The sequence below is a fragment of the Taudactylus pleione genome, unplaced genomic scaffold (genome assembly GCF_031769625.1).
Source record: "Taudactylus pleione unplaced genomic scaffold, aTauple2 ptg000560l, whole genome shotgun sequence".
Classification (NCBI taxonomy): domain Eukaryota; kingdom Metazoa; phylum Chordata; class Amphibia; order Anura; family Myobatrachidae; genus Taudactylus; species Taudactylus pleione.
This window is the reverse complement of record NW_028284962.1, coordinates 1,130,234-1,153,005: the sequence shown is the minus strand read 5'-3', so window position 1 is coordinate 1,153,005 and position 22,772 is coordinate 1,130,234. Positions and strand designations below refer to the sequence as shown.

At 40.5% G+C, this 22,772-nt stretch overlaps 1 protein-coding gene and 1 pseudogene across 1 annotated transcript in view; one reads left to right on the top strand and one right to left on the bottom strand.

The window, feature by feature from the left end:
* SCAMP4 (secretory carrier membrane protein 4) overlaps positions 1-22,772 on the top strand; it is a 73,039-nt gene that overhangs the window by 15,447 nt on the left and 34,820 nt on the right. Inside the window, exons 2-3 of the mRNA XM_088452981.1 lie at positions 1,233-1,275; positions 15,955-16,083. Coding sequence (XP_088309107.1) covers positions 1,269-1,275; positions 15,955-16,083 — 136 coding nt within the window. The 5' untranslated portion in view covers positions 1,233-1,268. The remainder of the gene's footprint in view (positions 1-1,232; positions 1,276-15,954; positions 16,084-22,772) is intronic.
* On the bottom strand, positions 1,841-1,958 carry LOC148481802 (5S ribosomal RNA; annotated as a pseudogene).

Sequence of the window (22,772 nt, the reverse complement as noted above, 5' to 3'; positions counted from 1 at the left end):
TCCCTGAGATCATAGTGAATCTGGAGGTGGAGGACACTTCTGCCCTCCTTGAGCCCTTCTGGTATTTGTTAGAAGTGCCCGATGGCCAGTCTGGCCCTGCCACCTACCACAGTCATAATTAGTGCAGGACTGGCTCCTATTTGGATGGGTGATCTACAAAAACTGTGTGAACCACTCCAAGAGGCTGTTAGCTTTGGTGCTGTAGAGGCCAGGGTAATAACAAAAGATTGGAACCTCTGGAGTGGCAAATCTACCATCTCTGTGTTCTCTATATGTCTGCTTGCAAAAGGTGCATGCTCCGAAAATGGGCACTCTGAAGTACCAGTGACACAGATTTGTACGCATTTAAGTCACTTCTATACTTACAACCAAAGAAGCGGAACCCAGTTTAAAGTGGTATTTATATTTTTTTTCTTCATTCTCCCCTAACTTGTCTTAACTACGTCTAAAAGCAGTGAGTATAAGAGAGGATGTTCCTGGTATCCCATGCCATGCTACTCGGCATCCTCTTCAGACCTCTGGTATTGTAATGGTTGATCCTTATCTATCACGTGACCGTGAGGGGAAATTGGAACTGGCTTTATTCATTTGTTACTTTTATATGTTTGATGTTTTATTGTATTGGTTCAAGTAAACCTAGAAATGTGTTATTCCGCATTGGTGCAACTGAAAGATGCAAAAATGCATCCCAATAAAAGTATAGGATAAATCCTGATCTCTACAGTAGTACATTGAAAGTGTCTCAGCTGGGAGAAAGGGCTGTCTGTGCTCCCTTTCTGAAATGCTATGATCTCATCCTGCAAAATAATACTTTTATACTAACATAATAAAAACGTAAGTGTATTCAACAAGAAATACCCCTGATCTACCAAACTACTCCCAGTGTACAGTGGAAATGCTGGCATCCCCCACAGACACTGTCATCTTGGCACGCAAATACATGCAATTCCAACAAAAGCAGTGACAGTTGTGCTAAGATAGGCACATGATGTCACAAAAAAACTATTTAAGTTGCATTTTAGTACTTTTCCAGTGTGGAAATAACCATTTTGTGAGAGAATTATTTTCTAACCCCATGTTTGTGACTGTTCTCACTATTAGGTCTTTGTATATTAAAAAATAAGTACATTTAAAAAAAAAAAAAAAAAAAAAAAGAAAGAAATCGCCTTACCTGGATATAATTCCTAACTCCATTGATTAAGGTATAACTATCATTTTCTGTATGTTTGTAGGTGTTCCAGCTCTTCTTACACGGCATAGTCAGCAAAATGGCAGGTAAGATTCGTCCACTTCAAATGTACTATCTTTCACTATTATCTATATTAATATTACAAGAATGTTTTGTCTATCTGTTTCAAGATGGCGCAAAAACTATTGAATTGTTTTTCATGAAAATTACATAATTTGTAGTGAAAACTGCCAGAAATAACCTGCACTTTATTTTATCTCGATCCGTCAAGTTAAAGCTGAGCAAAAATAAGTTTATTGATATAGGTGTGGCAACATGCGTGCGGCCGGTAATGGGTAGGGACAGAGGTGCTTTGGGCCCGCATTCACTTGAGTAGTATAGAAGTAAATAGTAAGGTACTATCTGCGCCACAAGAGAGGGAAGATTCTGCACAGAGCGGGTTTTCTTGAATTCGATCAATAGTATCCACAAAGGACCAACCATACGTGATCATTGCTTTCAAATAAGATAATTCAGAAAATTGTTGGTGGTGCTCCCATAGCCCAAAAGACAATACATACAAAATGAAAGAGGAAAGTAGGGCTAGTTGCTGGGGCACATGGTTCGTGGTGCTCTGACTGACATCCTTGGGGTCCCCAAATATTCCTCTTTAATCTACGGCACCTGGTATTCCCTGGGGGTCTCCCTTCCAAGTACTAACCAGGCCTATCACCTTTTAGCTTCCAAGATCAGACGAGATTGGGCATTTTGGTGATGTATGGCTGTAGTAATAGTCATATGAGGAAGGGTAGAATGCCCCCACCTAGGTCAGAGCAGAGACACAACCAAATGATGGATGTAGGACTAGTACAGTGAGAAGTCCATTTTTATTATAAAAATCGTGTACCAAAAAAGTTTACGCATGAGCATAATTTCATTGTTACACTTATAATTTGTGCGTCAGCATTGTCGAAATAGACCGTACTGACAAAATAGGTATTTTCTTGATATATAATTAATGTAACAAGAAAGTGTAACAAATCGCCTTTTAATCCTAGTAGGATATCTGCAATAATTAGATGTAACGCATATGTACAAATGACATCTCCTATGTAGCTCACTCTGAGTAATAATAGAGTATCGCAAAATAAACACTCTCAGTTGGTCAAAGATGTCATAAAAATATCACAGTAATAAAGTTATTTGGTATGTATGGATCACAGATAATCTGTTATTAATCTTATCAATGAGCTGATAAATTAGGGTTCACAAACATTTGCACAAAAAGGCATAAAATTAGCTCCAGGGTAATTCCGAAGCACAAGTATCTTGGAGGGAACCTTTTAGTCTCAATGTTACAGTTTCCTCATGTACTTCTATGGCAGAATAATCCGCTGTTAGAATGTACAATGAGTTAATAGAATGGGATTCACATACAATACACAAAAAACATAGAACATAAAGTAAGCTCCAAAAGAAATTTCGGGAGCAGATATATATCTTGAAAAAATGAACCCTTTTATCTCAATGTTTCAGTTTCCTCATGTACATCCATACTATGTGGTCCATTCATTTAGTAAGGTACACAGGAGGGAGAGTGAGGTTACAAAGCAGCAATTAGTATACTACTCATTAAGGAAAATATGTATCATATGCGATCACAAATGTCATAATATTCATATAGATGTTATGCATACAGCTTAATCTGCAAGTAAGGGGAACGATTTGTGAGACTGCCAATCTCAGTACATATGCATAGTACTATGCCCCCCCTAAATAGAGTATAGCTCCTGCAGTGAAAAGACGTCCCAACAATTTGGAATGAAGATCTATGCAGCAGGAAATAGTTTACCTGCTCCAATATTAGAGCCCATGTAAAATTTGAAATAGATATAAAGCCTTCTTGGCTAATACAATACCATCCCCATCGTGGTGGGAGCCCAAAGTCCTAATCCATATGTCGGCTATGCCGCGGCTGTTGGGTTCCCCCACTATGCGGCATGTGAGGACGCGCGTTTCGCCCGACTGAGGGCTTGTTCACCTCGTGTGTACTGAGTCACACGTGGCCGCTACTTAAGTGCAGTGAATATTCATATGTCCCGTCTTCTGGGAGATATCATTGGATACTGAACGGTTGCCCGGGCAATAAGCCACGCCCACTGGTTACGTGCCTAAGTAATCATGTGGCTTATCCAGGCAGCCTATCTCATTAAGGTACACAGCAAAGCCTGCTGGTATCTGTAGTTTTGTGCCAGTAAGATGAAACCAAAGCATAAATCGCTGCTGAAATAAATCAGAACTGGTTAAGTGTAGAGTAAGACGTGTTTGGTTAGTCAAAACCTAGTATCGGGCATAACAAAGAATGGATCATGTTAATAAAGGATGAATACAGTCATTCCCAAGATTATTAATCAAAATATGGTATTAATTGTTAAAAGTATATCTATGTATATATAAAAACCCAGTTTTTAGCAGTTTTAACAGATTTTTAAAGCATTAGAGTGGTGGGATGATGTTCAATAAAATGAAGCATGCTGGTATTTGTAGTTTTTAACCCTATAATAAGTGATTCCAATAGTGTAATAAGGCATTAACGGCATAAATCATGCATAAAGTATGTAGGTATACAAGGGATGAATAAAATTATCTAATTGGCCAAAAGTATAGAAGTATATGATGCATTTAGTTGCAGACACCAACTGATTTTGATATAAATATACAAATACACATAACCCGGTCTGCCTTGTATGGGCAGATGATAACACAGTGTGTTTTAGCTTAGTGGCAAGTAACTCAGGTCTTATTTAGTTCTTATTAATTTTTGTTGGTCCTAATGTATCAGAGTCATGTCAAAGATACATTAATTAATCAGACAGACCATATATTGATAATAATGACACTAATGTGTAAAAAACCTATTCTCTTTCTTCAAGACATATTATGGTGTTGAGACATATTAGAGTGTACAATCCTCAAAAAGGTGTTATAGATACAGAGAAGTGTATGTGATAAAAAAATTATAATAGAATAATAGAGTATTATTAAGACATGTGACGAGTGAATATGTATAATTTTATATAATTAATTATGAAAAAGAAATTAACGGATAAGTGTGTGAAATAATTCATACAAAAGTGACGCTTAATAGGATATAAATGGATAAGTATATCCAAAAATTAAGGTGATGAACACACACACAAAAACACCACACAGTGAAACAAAGAAAAAAAGGGTGAAAGAGAAGCGGGAAAGGTTAAATAGTTATAAATATATATATATATAAATTATCCTAAATAAGTAATACATAATACAAGTGTGATCATTTTAATAATATAATTCACACTGTGATTTCATCAAGTGTGATCTATGTTTAATCAATTATTCACACAGTCCTTAATAATATTCTAGAGCATCTACCTATGTGTCTGGCCTCTAATAGGGTAAATCTCATATGACTCTTGTAGTCAGATGATCCTGAGAACCATATATGTAGCCATGTGTTTAAAAACTTATATCAAATATATGGCTCTAGGAGGTATTTTAAAAAATTGAGTATTAAGTCTAGCTGCTCGCCAATAGTATATTCAAACCCTAATAAAAAAATCTCATGTGGTTCTTATGTTCAAGAGGTCCTGGAGAATAATGGGATCATATATTTCCAGGGTGATTGCCGAGTATATAAGATTTATAGAAATACACTATAATTTATGTATTCATTCATCCCATATGGGTTGAGAGCTCCCAATTTAAAAGTCCACATGCTTTCTCGTTTAATTAATTCTTGTGTTAGGTCACCACCTCGAATGCCCATATTGATCTTCTCCAACCCGAATGCCTGAAGTTCTTTATAGTTATTATTATGGCATGCATAAAAGTGGTGTGCAACTGATGTAAGTTTCCTAAGTTTAGCTTTGTCTGAGACAGCGTTTCTTATTGTCCCTACGTGTTCAAGGATACGTAGTTTCAGATTTCTCGACGTCATTCCAACATACCTAAAATTACAGCTACAGGTCAGGCAGTATATCACGCCTGAAGTATTGCAATAGATAAAATCTCTGATTTTTATCTCAGTTCCATATTTGTCAATCACTTTTTCTTGTCTAATCATATGTGGACATGCCTTGCAGGTCCCACAGGCATAGGATCCTTGTGTTTTGTTGACACTCTTAGGGTGTTTCACATAGTGACTGCATACAAGTTGATCTCTAAGGTTTTTAGATCGTCGCCAGCCCATTGTTACCTTTTTGTCCAAGAGTGATGACAAATCCTTGTCTAAATGCAGGACTGACCAGTGTCGTTGGATAATGTCCTGAATAGTTCTCCATTCTTTGCAAAAATTGCCGATAAATCTTAGTCCATCCTTGTTCTTTTTGGGCTTTTGATTATGCAGATGTTGTTCACGGTCGTTGAATATTAGTTCTTCTCTTGGTTTTTCAGAGATGCATGCTTGTGCTCGTTTTATGCATCTCTTGCTGTATCCTCTTTCTCTCAGCCTATTCACAAGTTCCTGGCTTTTGGTTTTATATACATGTGCCTCAGAGCAATTACGTTTCAGTCTTAAAAATTCCCCCTTGGGGAGGTTTTCAACCGTGGGTGGAAAATGTGCACTGGTTTGGTATAATAGGCTGTTTGTTGCTGTTTCCTTCCTGTATAATTCCGTTTGTATGATTCCATCACTGGTTTTATAAATTTTCAAGTCCAAGAAAGTGACAGATTCTTGACTATAGAAATGGGTAAGTTTGATGTTGCTGTTGTTATTATTTAATTCTTGTATGAATTCGATGAGTTGATCTTCTTCTCCCTCCCATATCATGAGGATGTCATCTATATACTATTATGCATGCCATAATAATAACTATAAAGAACTTCAGGCATTCGGGTTGGAGAAGATCAATATGGGCATTCGAGGTGGTGACCTAACACAAGAATTAATTAAACGAGAAAGCATGTGGACTTTTAAATTGGGAGCTCTCAACCCATATGGGATGAATGAATACATAAATTATAGTGTATTTCTATAAATCTTATATACTCGGCAATCACCCTGGAAATATATGATCCCATTATTCTCCAGGACCTCTTGAACATAAGAACCACATGAGATTTTTTTATTAGGGTTTGAATATACTATTGGCGAGCAGCTAGACTTAATACTCAATTTTTTAAAATACCTCCTAGAGCCATATATTTGATATAAGTTTTTAAACACATGGCTACATATATGGTTCTCAGGATCATCTGACTACAAGAGTCATATGAGATTTACCCTATTAGAGGCCAGACACATAGGTAGATGCTCTAGAATATTATTAAGGACTGTGTGAATAATTGATTAAACATAGATCACACTTGATGAAATCACAGTATGAATTGCATTATTAAAATTATCACACTTGTATTATGTATTACTTATTTAGGATCATATATATATATATATATATATATATTTATAACTATTTAACCTTTCCCGCTTCTCTTTCACCCTTTTTTTCTTTGATTCACTGTGTGGTGTTTTTGTGTGTGTGTTTATCACCTTAATTTTTGGATATACTTATCCATTTATATCCTATTAAGCGTCACTTTTTGTATGAATAATTTCACACACTTATCCGTTAATTTCTTTTTCATAATTAATTATATAAAATTATACATATTCACTCGTCACATGTCTTAATAAAACTCTATTATTCTATTATAATTTTTTTATCACATACACTTCTCTGTATCTATAACACCTTTTTGAGGATTGTACACTCTAATATGTCTCAACACTGTTGTTCACCATAATATGTCTTGAAGAAAGAGAATAGGTTTTTTACACATTAGTGTCATTATTATCAATATATGGTCTGTCTGATTAATTAATGTATCTTTGACATGACTCTGATACATTAGGACCAACAAAAATTAATAAGAACTAAATAAGACCTGAGTTACTTGCCACTAAGCTAAAACACACTGTGTTATCATCTGCCCATACAAGGCAGACCGGGTTATGTGTATTTGTATATTTATATCAAAATCAGTTGGTGTCTGCAACTAAATGCATTATATACTTCTATACTTTTGGCCAATTAGATAATTTTATTCATCCCTTGTATACCTACATACTTTATGCATGATTTATGCCGTTAATGCCTTATTACACTATTGGAATCACTTATTATAGGGTTAAAAACTACAAATACCAGCATGCTTCATTTTATTGAACATCATCCCACCACTCTAATGCTTTAAAAATCTGTTAAAACTGCTAAAAACTGGGTTTTTATATATACATAGATATACTTTTAACAATTAATACCATATTTTGATTAATAATCTTGGGAATGACTGTATTCATCCTTTATTAACATGATCCATTCTTTGTTATGCCCGATACTAGGTTTTGACTAACCAAACACGTCTTACTCTACACTTAACCAGTTCTGATTTATTTCAGCAGCGATTTATGCTTTGGTTTCAGCTTACTGGCACAAAACTACAGATACCAGCAGGCTTTGCTGTGTACCTTAATGAGATAGGCTGCCTGGATAAGCCACATGATTACTTAGGCACGTAACCAGTGGGCGTGGCTTATTGCCCGGGCAACCGTTCAGTATCCAATGATATCTCCCAGAAGACGGGACATATGAATATTCACTGCACTTAAGTAGCGGCCACGTGTGACTTAGTACACACGAGGTGAACAAGCCCTCAGTCGGGCGAAACGCGCGTCCTCACATGCCGCATAGTGGGGGAACCCAACAGCCGCCGCATAGCCGACGTATGGATTAGGACTTTGGGCTCCCACCACGATGGGGATGGTATTGTATTAGCCAAGAAGGCTTTATATCTATTTCAAATTTTACATGGGCTCTAATATTGGAGCAGGTAAACTATTTCCTGCTGCATAGATCTTCATTCCCAAATTGTTGGGACGTCTTTTCACTGCAGGAGCTATACTCTATTTAGGGGGGGCATAGTACTATGCATATGTACTGAGATTGGCAGTCTCACAAATCGTTCCCCTTACTTGCAGATTAAGCTGTATGCATAACATCTATATGAATATTATGACATTTGTGATCGCATATGATACATATTTTCCTTAATGAGTAGTATACTAATTGCTGCTTTGTAACCTCACTCTCCCTCCTGTGTACCTTACTAAATGAATGGACCACATAGTATGGATGTACATGAGGAAACTGAAACATTGAGATAAAAGGGTTCATTTTTTCAAGATATATATCTGCTCCCGAAATTTCTTTTGGAGCTTACTTTATGTACTATGTTTTTTGTGTATTGTATGTGAATCCCATTCTATTAACTCATTGTACATTCTAACAGCGGATTATTCTGCCATAGAAGTACATGAGGAAACTGTAACATTGAGACTAAAAGGTTCCCTCCAAGATACTTGTGCTTCAGAATTACCCTGGAGCTAATTTTATGCCTTTTTGTGCAAATGTATGTGAACCCTAATTTATCAGCTCATTGATAAGATTAATAACAGATTATCTGTGATCCATACATACCAAATAACTTTATTACTGTGATATTTTTATGACATCTTTGACCAACTGAGAGTGTTTATTTTGCGATACTCTATTATTACTCAGAGTGAGCTACATAGGAGATGTCATTTGTACATATGCGTTACATCTAATTATTGCAGATATCCTACTAGGATTAAAAGGCGATTTGTTACACTTTCTTGTTACATTAATTATATATCAAGAAAATACCTATTTTGTCAGTACGGTCTATTTCGACAATGCTGACGCACAAATTATAAGTGTAACAATGAAATTATGCTCATGCGTAAACTTTTTTGGTACACGATTTTTATAATAAAAATGGACTTCTCACTGTACTAGTCCTACATCCATCATTTGGTTGTGTCTCTGCTCTGACCTAGGTGGGGGCATTCTACCCTTCCTCATATGACTATTACTACAGCCATACATCACCAAAATGCCCAATCTCGTCTGATTTTGGAAGCTAAAAGGTGATAGGCCTGGTTAGTACTTGGAAGGGAGACCCCCAGGGAATACCAGGTGCCGTAGATTAAAGAGGAATATTTGGGGACCCCAAGGATGTCAGTCAGAGCACCACGAACCATATTCTTATTCGTATATCCAATGTATGGTTAAACATCTTTACCTTTCTTGACCAAAAATATCATACCCATTGGAATGATTATTAATTGTTAAGTATTTCGCCAGAGGATCACCTCAGGATCTCATTAGATCCATTTATATTTTCATACTTGTGTTTTTTCTTGAGGGATTCTGGTACCTTATATTTTATCTATTTATATTTAATAAAAGTTACATTTTATTATATTTTTCTAAGTGTGCCCCAGCAACTAGCCCTACTTTCCTCTTACTATCTGCGCACCAATAAGAAAAAGTATTAAAAGATGTGGTAAATAACACAGGTTGCAGCCCCAAAACTGTCCAGCTTCCCCTGCTGGTAATGCCTTCTAAAAATAAATTATGTAGTTTCAGCGCAAACCTGGCTAGGATGGTCAGAAAAAAATTAGTTTAGAGAATAAATTGAGAGAAAAGAACAAAGGGTGTTTGTGAACCTTTGTGAACCATTGTACAACAATCTATCAGAGCCAAGGATCAGCTATATCTGGGACCTCTCAACTAGTGCAAGGTTATCCCTGACGAAGCCCCAAGGGGGAGAAACGCATTGGAGGAACCTTGCATTTGGAGTACGGTGTTACCCCAGGAGCCGGAAGTCGGCACACTGAGAACTAGAAGCTATGGCCGTACGTTCCGGACTACAGTCCAGTGGCCAGAATCAAGCAGCGAACTCCGGTAAGCTAAAAGATCCTAATACAGGAGAGCATTGTGCCACTCGGGAACCAGAACACGCTAAGTGGACAACGGGAGTGTGATGTGGATAAGCACCAGCAGAAACCCAAAGGATTGGGGTGAGTGCCACACTTACACACAAACAGAACGAGCACGGAGGACTTAAACCACATATAGCATACAGTGGATTACCATGTTAGGATCTCATTGGTAACCTACTTGAAGTAAAGACTGTTTTGCCTGTTTGTCCACATTGTAAATCATTGAGGGAAACGGACAACATACTTTCATTTTTACAAAAGGAATTAGGCTGCGACTTTTGAAAGCCATACGACACTTTTTGAGCCGTTTAGGTAGGATTCACAGGTTTCTGGGCTATTTATATACACCGATCAGGTGAAAGCTATTTTATAGAGTGTATACTCATTTGCCAATTTTTTATCTTTTATGAGATAACAGCATATGTTGTATTTATATATTGCTATCATCTTAATTGATAATTATATTAGAAAGGGGAATCTGGCCCTGATTCAGAGCCGGACGCTCTGACAGAGCGCTCGCTCTGAATCAGGGCCGTCCCTGCTCCTTTTTGGAGAGGCCTCCTGGCCGCTTGCATAGCTGTGAGTGACCACCCACAGCTATAGCGAGCGGCCAAAATAATGGTCGTGATGGTCAAGACCATCGCGACCATCGGGCTTGCGACGAGACCCTGCGCTAGGGTCTCGCTGCTGCAAGCCCAGGAGTGCTTTTGGCTCTATCAGAGCCAAAAGCACTCCCACTGATATCACTAGTGATGTCAGTGTGGCCGGACCCAGACGGTAGGCTTTCCCATGGGAACGCCTCCGTCTGGGCAGCCACGCCCACCAAAGGGGGCGTGCTGTCAATCACCATCGACAGCACGCCTCCTTTGGTGCAAGACCCTTAACGACGGCTTGGTCGTCGTTATTCGGGTCTCGCGCATGCGCACGACGGAGCCGCCTCCGTCGTGCACATGCGCACTTGGGCACCATCGACCCGCTTGCGAGCGGGTCTGAATCAGGCCCTCTCCCTTATTTTACATATAAGAAATAAAACAAATATTTTTTATTGCTGCAGCAGTGGATGATTCTACTTTAATTTTTTATTGTTCTTTTTCTTTCTCTTTATTCTCTACCATTTCTCTAAACTCATATTTTTTTTCTGACCGTCCTAGCCAGGTTTGCGCCGAAAACGACATAATTTATTACTTGAATAGTATAGGTTACATGGCAGTCTGTTCACAGGGCACACAGTGACATTGGGGTGAGTGATGGCGCTGCTGCCATTACTCTGTATAGTGCTGCTGGTCACATGGGCCACTCCTGCGACAGCACCCCTATGGAAAGCAATACTAGAACACCTCAAATGAAAAAATGTTGGTAGAAGCGATTTCAATGTGGGCAAAGAATCGGGCAACAGCTAGTATTTAATTAGCGCTAGCTCCAGTACATTAGCATAGCAGAATGAGCATGCCCTACAATGGGTTTGCAAACCATGGCACTCAAGCTGCTTTAGAACTACACATCCCAAAATGCTCTGCCATAGTTTGACCTAACAGCAAAACTGTGGCAGGGCATACTGGGAGGTGTAGTTCACAGTAGCTGGAGTGCTACAGGTTGCCTACCACTGTCCTTCGGACTTGTATATAGTGATCTTAATTTCATAAATATGTGGGTCCCAGGGACCCATCATTTAAAAATTGGGTTCCAGCCTCCACTATTTCTGGGTACTCTCAGAATTTACTCCCCACATGCCCCTTAAGTGCTCTTCAGGCCTCCCCCACATGTCCTTTATATGACCATCAGCCCAACCCACATGGACCCTGCCCCCAGTGGTTACCCTCTGCCCCCCATATTTCCATCAATTACTCAAGAGAAAGTCATGAAAAATGACTTCTCCTTCTCCCACACCCACCTGGGGTCCTTTGCCCCACAATAGAAAATGTTTAATACAGAATGTTTTAATCCAAGTTCATGATCTTTAGAATTGCTCATACAGCACCTGAAAGTATGTTATAGACCAGTGTTTCTCAAATCCAGCAGTTAGGACACACTAATACCTCTTTCACATCGCAATGCCGGGTTGCACCCGGGATTTTGTACACTGGTCCATCCCAGGTGTGACCTGGCTGAGACCCCTTTCAGACTGGCGGCCTGGCTTGGCTTATTGTCGGGTCGATGATGTGCTGAGCCGGCGCTTGGAGATAAGATCATATCCAAGTGCCAGCTCTTCCTATGCTGTGAACGGGACCCAGGTCACATCAACCCGGGTTACCCGTACACACTGCATCGTGAGCTGGGTTGAAATGCTGGCCCTTTCACACTGCACAGTAACTCAGGTTGTTGCACGTTCACATGCAATAACCCGGGGCATTGCTGGCAGTGTGAAAGGGGTATAACAGTGCATGGTTTCCAGGTCTCCTAATAGAATCACAATTTAAATAATTAGAATTGCCTGTGGATCTTTTGAAATGTTTATTTCAGTAATAAATACACCTGTGCTCCAGCAAGGAGATGTGGAAAACATGTACTGATAAGCAGGCCATACATGAAACAACAATAGCCAATTAGATTCCTGCAGCAGAGGAGTCCCCCCACCATAATTTAATTTGTATAGGCCTGATTTCCCTAGGAAAGCTAGCCCTGGTTCCAACTGGTCTGTGGCTGTCTTTATTATGATGAGGAGAACGCCTTCCATGATTCCAGTACTGAGCTGAATTATTTATTTATTTTTTCTCTATATTTAACAAGAAGAATTAGGCAGACCGTGTCTGTGTACTTCTGTGACATCACAAAATCGTTCAGTTGGATAGTAGGATGACTGGTCTGCTGAGAAAATTGGGTTCAGTATGTGGAGCACAATTTTAGTTGGACATACAAGTACGTTGGGTGAAAATCTTTCAGTGTATGGCCAATTTTAAGACATGTACACATATACAATGTATTGTCCCATATATCGCTCCGACCCGGATTGGAACGATATATCGTATAGTGGGCTCGCCCGATTCGCCGTTCTTCGCATCGTTCCATCTCCTGTTCCAGGGACTGACAATTTTTTAAAAAATCTAGAAGCCAGCTTAAAAGTTTAGGAGCCACACTGTTGTCTGCAACTAAAATATATAAGAATACTTCTATAGAACATCACTAGTGCCTTATCAATGCCCCTCAGGCTTCCCACATGCTATCAGCCCCTGATACATGCCTATCTTCAGTTTCCAATTCCTAGTATGTCCCGAGTTCATAGTATGCCACACCCCAGTGCCACCAATACATAGTATGTCACACAGTAGTGCCCCAATACATAGCATGTCACCCCGTAGTGCCCCCAATACATAGTATGTCACACCGTAGTGCCCCCAATACATAGTATGCCACGCCACAGTGCATCCAATACATGTGTCAATGTGTATAATTTAAATTAATGTGCACAGGGAGGCAGGGATGCTGTCCCTGCATCTCCTGTCTTTGCTGGCATCTGAGACACCAGCAGAATCACCTGGCTGGGTCTCATTGAGTCTTTACAGGTGGGCAAGTACCTGACTTACTTGTAGCTAGGCAGCTGCTGCAGGAGCACTGAGGAGTAGATGATGTGGAGCTCATCTTCGTGAAACTGGCATGGTCTATCAAGGAGTCCTGGGAGCTAGTCTCATTCAGCAGCCCTGGCTCGTTCTGCCCCCTCTGTTGCTGGCAAGTGTACATTTGCAGAGCTTCCTGACAAAAGGGCAGCAGCATTTGGTATGAGTGACAGTCACACAGCAGCCCTCCTCACCGCACAGCAGGTCTCCTTGGCTCCTGCCTGCCTGGGACTTTGCATGGCTGTGATAATCTCAGACCCTTCTAGGAAGCCCAGTGCCATCCTCTCCACTCAGCCACCCGGGAACTAGCTTGGCTTGCGGCGGCAGAATTGAGGGCGGAGGCAGCTGAAGGACAGCATCAAAGCGACGCTAAAACTTGGAAGAGAGGGGCTAGGGTCAGGCGCAATTACTCTTACCAACCCTGCAGTGTGTCCTGACTCCTGCAGGACCTGCGCAAATTTAAAACCGCGCCTTCAATCACAAAACGGGGTTGGGCCCTCATTTGCATGACTACCAGTGGATGCGATAGTCATGCATTGTTAAGTGGACGAAGCGGAGTTTAATTTCTAAACAAAAACTTGCTGTCATCACTGATGGGCTAGGGGTTTCTGCAAATCAAGACGTCAGGTGTAAAATTTTAGTCGCCATGGCAACCGGGCTCCCGGGATTTGTCGAGCACAGCAGATGGGGCAATGCACTGGATTGTGCAGTTGGTACGGCACGTGCAATATATCATCGCATTGTTCCATCGCTGGGTCGCACCGTGTATACCCAGCTTTAGTGTGTCCCAAGGATTGGATTTGAGAAGCACTGATATAGACTACATTGCAAAAAAAAAAAGTAAAGCATATTGTGTACAGTAATTTCCTGGAAGGAATATAGTTTGCAAATAAATGTTAAATGTATATTTTACTTTATCTTTTTTTCTGACATTAGTGATACTAGTATTTGTTCAATGTTTGTTTAATGTATGCATCTTTTGGATTATACAATGTTGTGTGATATATCCACTGTTTACTTTATAAATTGTCTGAGCCTAGAATAGTTATAGTTAATGAGGTTGTATTTTAATTGACTAACATTGATTATTCTAATGCTGGATTTTAGGATTTTGTTATCTAAAAGTATTATAGGCTCCATAGAATCTCTTATTTATATAAAATAGCCCATGTAGGTTTTTTGGACTGTTCTTTTATAAATGGCTCCCAACACATTAATTATGCCTTTTAACTTCTGCTGAATTACACCATTTATATCTCAAATGTCCTAATGTTGGGTGAAGTGGTATCTGTGTCACTACTGGCCTGGTAATGGTGATAGATCCTCTTTAGCCAAGACAATTGTTACAGCAACCAACAGTAGAATTGTAAATATAAACTGGAATGCCAGTATCCTCCCCTGGGGCCCCTTAATTATCATTCAAAATCTCCTGAACAAGGTGCCTTCAATGAATACCAAGGGGACCATATCTTATGATATTATGAGGATTATGATGGTGTAGAGTGTTTTTGCACATTTATTAATGAGTTCTATTTTCTATGTGCATGTGATGATTGCATCTTTGAAAAAGCACAATGTATTCGGATGACATGGTTGAATCGAGGTAGAATTTTTAAGTTTGATCAATAAGATTTCAGTGGGCACTCCTATTGCATATTTTCCACTTCTGCACACTCAACAGCAGTGCAAGTAACTATTACATTCCATTCTTACATATGTACACATACGCCCTATACTACCTTAGGCTAGGTACACACTAGACGATGTGTAGCCAACCCAACATCGGCAGCGACGGGACCCAGCTTCTGCAAGTGCATACACACTTACCGATGCGGGCAGCGACGGCGGGGGCCATGCTGCATGGCCCTAACTAAATGACATCCTCCGTCGGCCCTGCATGTAGGGCCGACAGAGGATGTTGTTGATGACCCGCGGGAGTGCGCATCGTCAGCGACATAGCGGGTACACACTAGACAATGTGCCTGATATGATGTCAATGTGCACACTAGACAATGTGCCTGATATGATGTCAATGTGCACACTAGACAATGTGCCTGATATGATGTGTGATTCGCCGGATTGGATGACATATTGTGTAGTGTGTACCCAGCATTACTCACCAGTTTTTTTTATGGTAGCAATAGATCCAAAATGAGTGTGAGTAGTACTAATAAAATGCTGTTTTAGAGCAGTAGGGGAAAGTTTATTGCACCCAAACTGCTTACACATAGGTTCTGAGCTTTTGTATTGGCTATTTTAAGATTTAGAAAACCTTAAAGAGTTAACAGGATGTATTTCAGTTTTCCAGGATTTCAGGAAAACAGCACATTGTTTCCCAAGATACACAGATATGTTTTGAGTGTTTTTCTTTTCATTACCCTTAGATAATGCCAATAATTTCCCTCCATTGCCAAAGTTCATCCCCCTGCGTCCCTGTTTCTATCAGAATTTTGAGGATGAGATCCCTGCAGAGCGCAGAACCTTGGTGCGGAGGATCTACCATCTGTGGTTATGTAAGTACTGCAAGTGGATAGTGGCATGAGGGAGACTTTTACGTTTAAATTCATTCCACTTTATTCTTTAGATTATTGTATGTGACATTTCCCTAGTTACACAGGTATAACTTTTTTAAATTTTGGAAAATACATTTTCAGAAATGTTTCTTTTTATATAACTATGTATACATGTGAGTTCTGTTCTACTATATTCAGTCTATTTTCTGCTTTCATCCAGAAGCACTAGAAAACTGCCATTTGTAAGTTATGTATTCGTGAACATGTCCTTTGGTAGTAAACTTTTTTTGTATACAAGGAGCGTTATTTACTAACATTTCTCAAAAGTACAAATAATATAAATAAAGTTGGACTTTTAGTACCCTCTGTAATCTCCCCTGTCATTCTCTGCCAAATTACTGACCCTCTACTCATTGGGATATCATTCTTGTTTTCTCCTGATGTTTGTTCAGCTTCTTTAACACTTTTTTTGTTATCTCTTGGGTCACCTCAAAATCAATCATCCATTTTAACCTCATTTACACTGTAATACATCTAAACCTCTTCATGCCCACAGAAATTGAAATGATAATTTTTAGCTACTTTACACATCTCCTACATTTTCTGTCCACAAATTCTACTTTGCCCTATCTTAATCTGGTAGTCCAAAGGGAAAAGTATGGTTGTGGAGTCTTCCAGTCAAAACCTCCCTTCAGAAGGGGCGGTGCACTTACATATCATATCTCCTCAAATCCAAGTATAATCTATTAATCCAGAAAAAAGTCAGGCTAAATGGCATTAGATTATTCAATCCAAGCATATTTATCAGAGCATTTATTTTATTGAAGCAGAACAGACTTACAGGGGGCATCTTAAAGAAGCCGATGTTTCAGGGCGAAAAAAAAAAGGATCTCCTTGTGCTCTTTTGCACTTGAAGGGTATGTTTTAGCCCTAAATCGCCTGTTTCTTTTAAGATGAGACCTTGTAAGTCTGCTCTACTTCAATAAAATAGCTCTAATGAACATGTTTAGGTTGAATAATTTTTGGCATGTAACCTTACTTTTTTTTCCAGATTTACACAATAATCTGATAGTACAGCATGTTAATTACCCTAACAAAAACCCCTGATCAAGTGGCTGGTACTGCTCTTTCTTCTCAGCACTGACCACAATCATCGCTGGCAAATGTCTTCTCATGGCTTTTCCAAATATGCTGCGATTTACTTACTAATACTTCGTAAATGCTCTGAATTTTGTCAAACATATATACTTTCACTTTTAATTTCCATTTAGGCTTCCAACTCCTAATGCTTCCTTATATTATAGAGACATTTTCTCTCAATCCTTTCACACCTTCAACCATCATCTTTCTTCCTACTTCAAGCTGAAGGTTGACAAGATTAAATATGAAATATTATCTTCTCCTTCTCAATTAATTTCTCTTACCCTCTGGCCCCTTCTCTTTATTGGACCCTACAAGTGAAGATGATGTTTCTACCCTCTTCATCCCTCTCTATAATGCCTGTTTAGTAGAATGTGTTACCTCACAGTTCTACAGATGTATCCGCATATATTTATCCTCCGCGTGCTACAAGTCGCGCCACACATAACGCGGGAGCTCAGTGTGACTCGCTGAGTGTATTGTCATGTGTCTCTTTACCTTCAAATACGTCTTATTCGCACAGTGATGTGAATAAATGGCACAAGCAGCTTCTGCTGATTAATATGATATGCAGCATGCCCATGTTCTGTGGGCGAGTGCGGGTGTATCTGCTTGCGAAATGCTACATTACAGTGTTACAGCCGCTGACACTGTAACATAGCATTTCGCATGCAGATACACCCGCACTCGCTCACAGAACATAGGCATGCTGCATACCATATTAATCAGCAGAAGCTGCTTGTGCTATCTCATCGCATTGTTGTGCTAATAAGATTCATTTGAAGGTATGGCGCAACTAGAAGGGCTGTTTAACGTGCAAGGAAGGTAGATGTATGTGGACTCATCTGTATAATTCATTGTCTCCTGTGCTCATGCCAGCTTCAATGAATATCCTCAATCTATTCATGCATGCAGTTAGATAGTAGATGTAATAAATCTTCTCTCAGCTTACAGTCCCATCCATCAACTGCTATGTTCCACCAAGCTTCTTGAGGAGCTTTCCTACATTGGCGTCACATGCTTTTCTAAACACTCTACACACATTCTAAACACAATTTATTAAGCACTATTCACTCAGGCTTTTGTTCCGAAACAAGAGAAACGTTGCACCAACTAAGGTGGTCAATACTAACCTGAAAACCTTTGTATGTACTGCTTCTCTTTGCAACAACTAAGGGATTGCCACCTCTAAAAATACACCATTACATAAGCTGGGAGACAGACCATGCTAGAAGCCTATAATACTGACAACCACTTGCTTCTCATGAAAAATCTGCATTGCGTAGGTCTTCAAGGCACTGTCATATACTTAGTCGAAATTTACATATCAAAATGCTTTTTCAGGGTTTCTCTGGACTCCTCATCATTCTGCTTTCAGTTGGAGCAAATAATTTGGTACTCCAACACCCTCTGCAAATATCAAGGACAATGCTGATCCTACATTTCATATTACACTATTATAGTATGACCATAGTAAACAAGCCAGTGCAGGGTACCAGTAATAGCTTATGTGGCAGAAGGCTCCCACACCAAGGCATATTGAGATCCTGCTAGAGGGATTAAATTCTATCAAATTTAAGGGGCATATCCAATAACCCCACGGCTAATTGATAGATCGGGCCTATTCAATTAGGTCCTGGATCCCCGTGCGTAACGCTAATTTTTCCTCACAACCTCAGCAGCTGTGAGGAAAAATCTGCATTAAATGCAGCCTCTGGGGTTTCATGTAATGGGAACCCATAGATGCCAGAATTTTGTGCAGAATCTATCAGTTAACAAGCATTACTCCAGAGTTTACCACTCAGGGAAAACAGATTAATTAATTGAATAGCTTAAGGCGTGAATTCCAGAGCTTAACTCGTAATTGAATACACCCCTAATTGTCCAATTTCCTTTAAGATACATACCCTTAATTGCCCCATTTCTTATAAGATAGATAAAATGTTAATGAGAGATTGTGGAATTGACAAAACAGTTATGAAAAGGAGGAGCGTAGGGAGCAATCCAACACAGAGCTATGCCAACTCATGACATCATCATGAGGTTACCAACATATAACTGTAAATATTGGTTAAGAGAATTTGTAAGGCCAAGACCAAATCTACAGATCCTAGACTCTCTGAAGGAGACACAAATCCCTGTTTCACCTATGCATCATGACACTTTGGACCAGAATGAGAAAAACATCTGGCAAGACCACAGCATATCCCAAAAATCAGCATCAGGGACCCCACATTTCAGACAGGAGGTAGAAGCCAACCGACCCAGCCTACTTAGACGTAATGGATTCCAGTATACAACAGTCTGTCAAACCTTAAGAGCCTGCACCAGAATAGGGGCACACTGCGGAAGTGGGGTCTCGGTAAGCCAAAATTGAAGTGGCGTAAACTGCAAACTGGCTTGTACAAGCAGAGTTCAGTGCTAGTCTCCATGCTCTGGTATACAGATCCAACCCTTAAGTGTGTAAGCTAAGCAGCCCCCACCAGTGCACCTACACAAAGTTTTCAAGGCAATGCAAGCACATTTATTATGCCAAATAAAGGAGCTTATACATCTGGCAATGGAGAAAAAGGGAACATAAATTGGAGAATGATACAGTACATAAAATAAATTGGGCTGTATAATCCTATTCACCATGTTCACCGAAAAATAACAGAAAGATGAAGATTCAGCAGAGCATGCAATTTAAGTTTACAATAATTCAGGTGGGGTTGCACATTAAGGGGGTGATTCAATTGTTTTTATTGCGTGATTTCTTTTGGGTGCTGGACGGAGCAATTGAATTGTTGTCCGTTCAGGTGTGAATAGCTGCGGCTGCACACAATTCTGCTCGCAGCCTCCCGAGGTGGTGAGCAGAAATGTACAATAAATTCGTCACTTTGGGCGTTCAAAGCAGTACTTTAGAAGGGTTTAGCCAATTTGCCCGGCTAAACTCGGTGATTCTGGGTACGCACACATGGCATTCGTGTGCAACCACAGCTATTCGCACCCACACTGAGCAACAATTAAATTGTTCCGTTGTGCGCACAAAAGTAATAGCAGCGGTAAAAACTATTAAATTGAGTAATATACATATGTGTCCTTATACACTTAGCCGCCATATGGTGCAAAACGCCTGGCACGACTGAGCTGCACCAAGCAGTGTAGTGTAGTCACTTATTCTTTAAATTTTGCATTTTATTGGCATCGCAGATGCAGCGAAACACCACTCAAAGTGCACTAGAAACGATGGACTGCGACTTTAACTGCACAGAATTAATTTTAAGGTCATACAGAGTCGCAAATGAAGCACAACAGAACTTATCGTGAGAAAAAGCAGCGGCCGAGGCATCGTTGCACTTCGTTTACAGACACACAGCTATACAAATGTTGCACATCAGATTGATCATTGCAGTCTAGCAAAGTAGTTTTGTTGCTTCCAGTCGTTTTTTTTAGCAAATAAGATGCACAGTTTGAGCAAATAACTCTTAGCCAGCTGAGCCATTCGGGACCTGGCACGTCCATAGGGGCTGTTTGGTGTGACTGAAGCCACAGTGTAAGAGGACACTTCTGTATTCTGACAACTTTTGCATGATCTGAATATCTAAATCAGTGTTTCCCATTCTCATTGACCCCTAACAGTGCATATTTTGCAGATCTCCTAACAGTGCATATTTTGCAGTATCACAAGTGAAATAATTAGCTCCACCTGTGGATCTTTTAAAATGTAACTAGTAGATCTGTAAAACATACACTGTTACGGCTCCCTGAGGACTGGTGTTGGGAAACACTGACCTAAAAATGTAAATAGAGTGGTCCACTTGCATGTACCGTATATACTCGAGTATAAGTCGACCCGAATATAAGCCGAGGTACCTAATTTTACCACAAAAAAACTGGGAAAACTTATTGACTCGAGTATAAGCCTAGGGTGGGAAATGCAGCAGCTACTGGTAGTAATCCCCCCTCTGGTACTGTCCCCAGTAGTAAACCCCCCCTGCTAGTGCCCCCAGTAGTAATCCCCCCTCTGGTACTGCCCCCAGTAGTAATATCCCCCCCTGGTAGTGCCCCCAGTAGTAATACCCCCCCTGGTAGTGCCTCCAGTAGCAATATCCCCCCCTGGTAGTGCCCCCAGTATTAATCCCCCCCCTGGTAGTGCCCCCAGTAGCAACATCCCCCCTGGTAGTGCCCCCAATATTAATCCCCCCCCTGGTAGTGCCCCCAGTAGCAATATCCCCCCCTGGTAGTGCCTCCAGTATTAACCCCCCTTGGTAGTGCCCCCAGTAGCAACATCCCCCCTGGTAGTGCCCCCAGTATTCCCCCCCACCCTGGTAGTGCCCCCAGTAGCAACATCCCCCCCTGGTAGTTCCCCCATTATTAATCCCCCCCCCCTCTGGTAGTGCCCCCAGTAGCGATATCCCCCCCTGGTAGTACCCCCCGGTAGTAGCCCCCCCCAGTAGAAAGAAATGTTAAAAAAAAAAACACTTACCTGTAACCCCGCTCCTGGTCCCGACGCTGCTACAGGCTCCTCCGCCGCTTTGCATAATGGGAGAGACGTCGTCATGACGACGTCTCTCCCATTACCCACTGCGGGAGCCGGAAGATGGCTCCCGCAGTGGGAGCAGCAGTAGCCGCTGAGAGTCTCAGCGGCTGCTGATTACACCAAACACATAGCTGCCGGCTCCGGCGACTGTGTGTTTGGCAGTGTGTAGCGCTGACTGAACTCCGTCCGGTCAGCGCTACACACGCGGTGCAGGCTGTGTCACAGTGACACAGTCTGCACCGCGGCCCGCATGGTACGCTACTCAGCAGCGTACCATGCGGGCATGACTCGAGTATAAGCCGAGGGGGTGCTTTTTCAGCACAAAAAATGTGCTGAAAAACTCGGCTTATACTCGAGTATATACGGTAATTTATGTTAGCACCAGCCTTAAATGTAGCCATGTGGGTTTGTTGGGCACTGTTATATTGCATATTTGTTTCTCCGAAAGTGTTACCTTTTCGTGGCCACACTGTGGTCCTTTGTTGACCAACAGTATACAGACTCTGTGCAATTAGCTTTTTATCCTAGCAGGCTCATTGCCTATGTGCTAGACATATTGGTGTTGGACTCTGTAATAAGATGGCACCAATGCAGATGAGGGTTGTTAACTAGCACCCACAGTTCTTCTAGCAACGCCATCGTGTGAAGCTGAGAGTTTTCATAAACTCAGTAAACTGTCATTAATCCTCAATGGATCTTTTATCATCTGTGTTGGCTGAATTTCTTTCAGCCATTCCATATTGGATGTCCTCTTGCCACCTCATCTCAATCCTTCAAAAATAGGCCTAATAATTCCACCAGTCAACCAAATCTACTTACAGACATCTCTGTTTCCATTGATCATAAACAATACTGGATCAAGTTCACGGAACCATCTGTAGAATCATCTCACACAAAACACTGCAAATTCATAATCTCTCAAATCCACTGTTTGCTGATGCTCTGCCCCTCCCTTGGTTGCCTTTATAGTAACCACCCCAATACAAAATACTTTTATTAACATAGAAAGGAATTAACAAAAGCATCA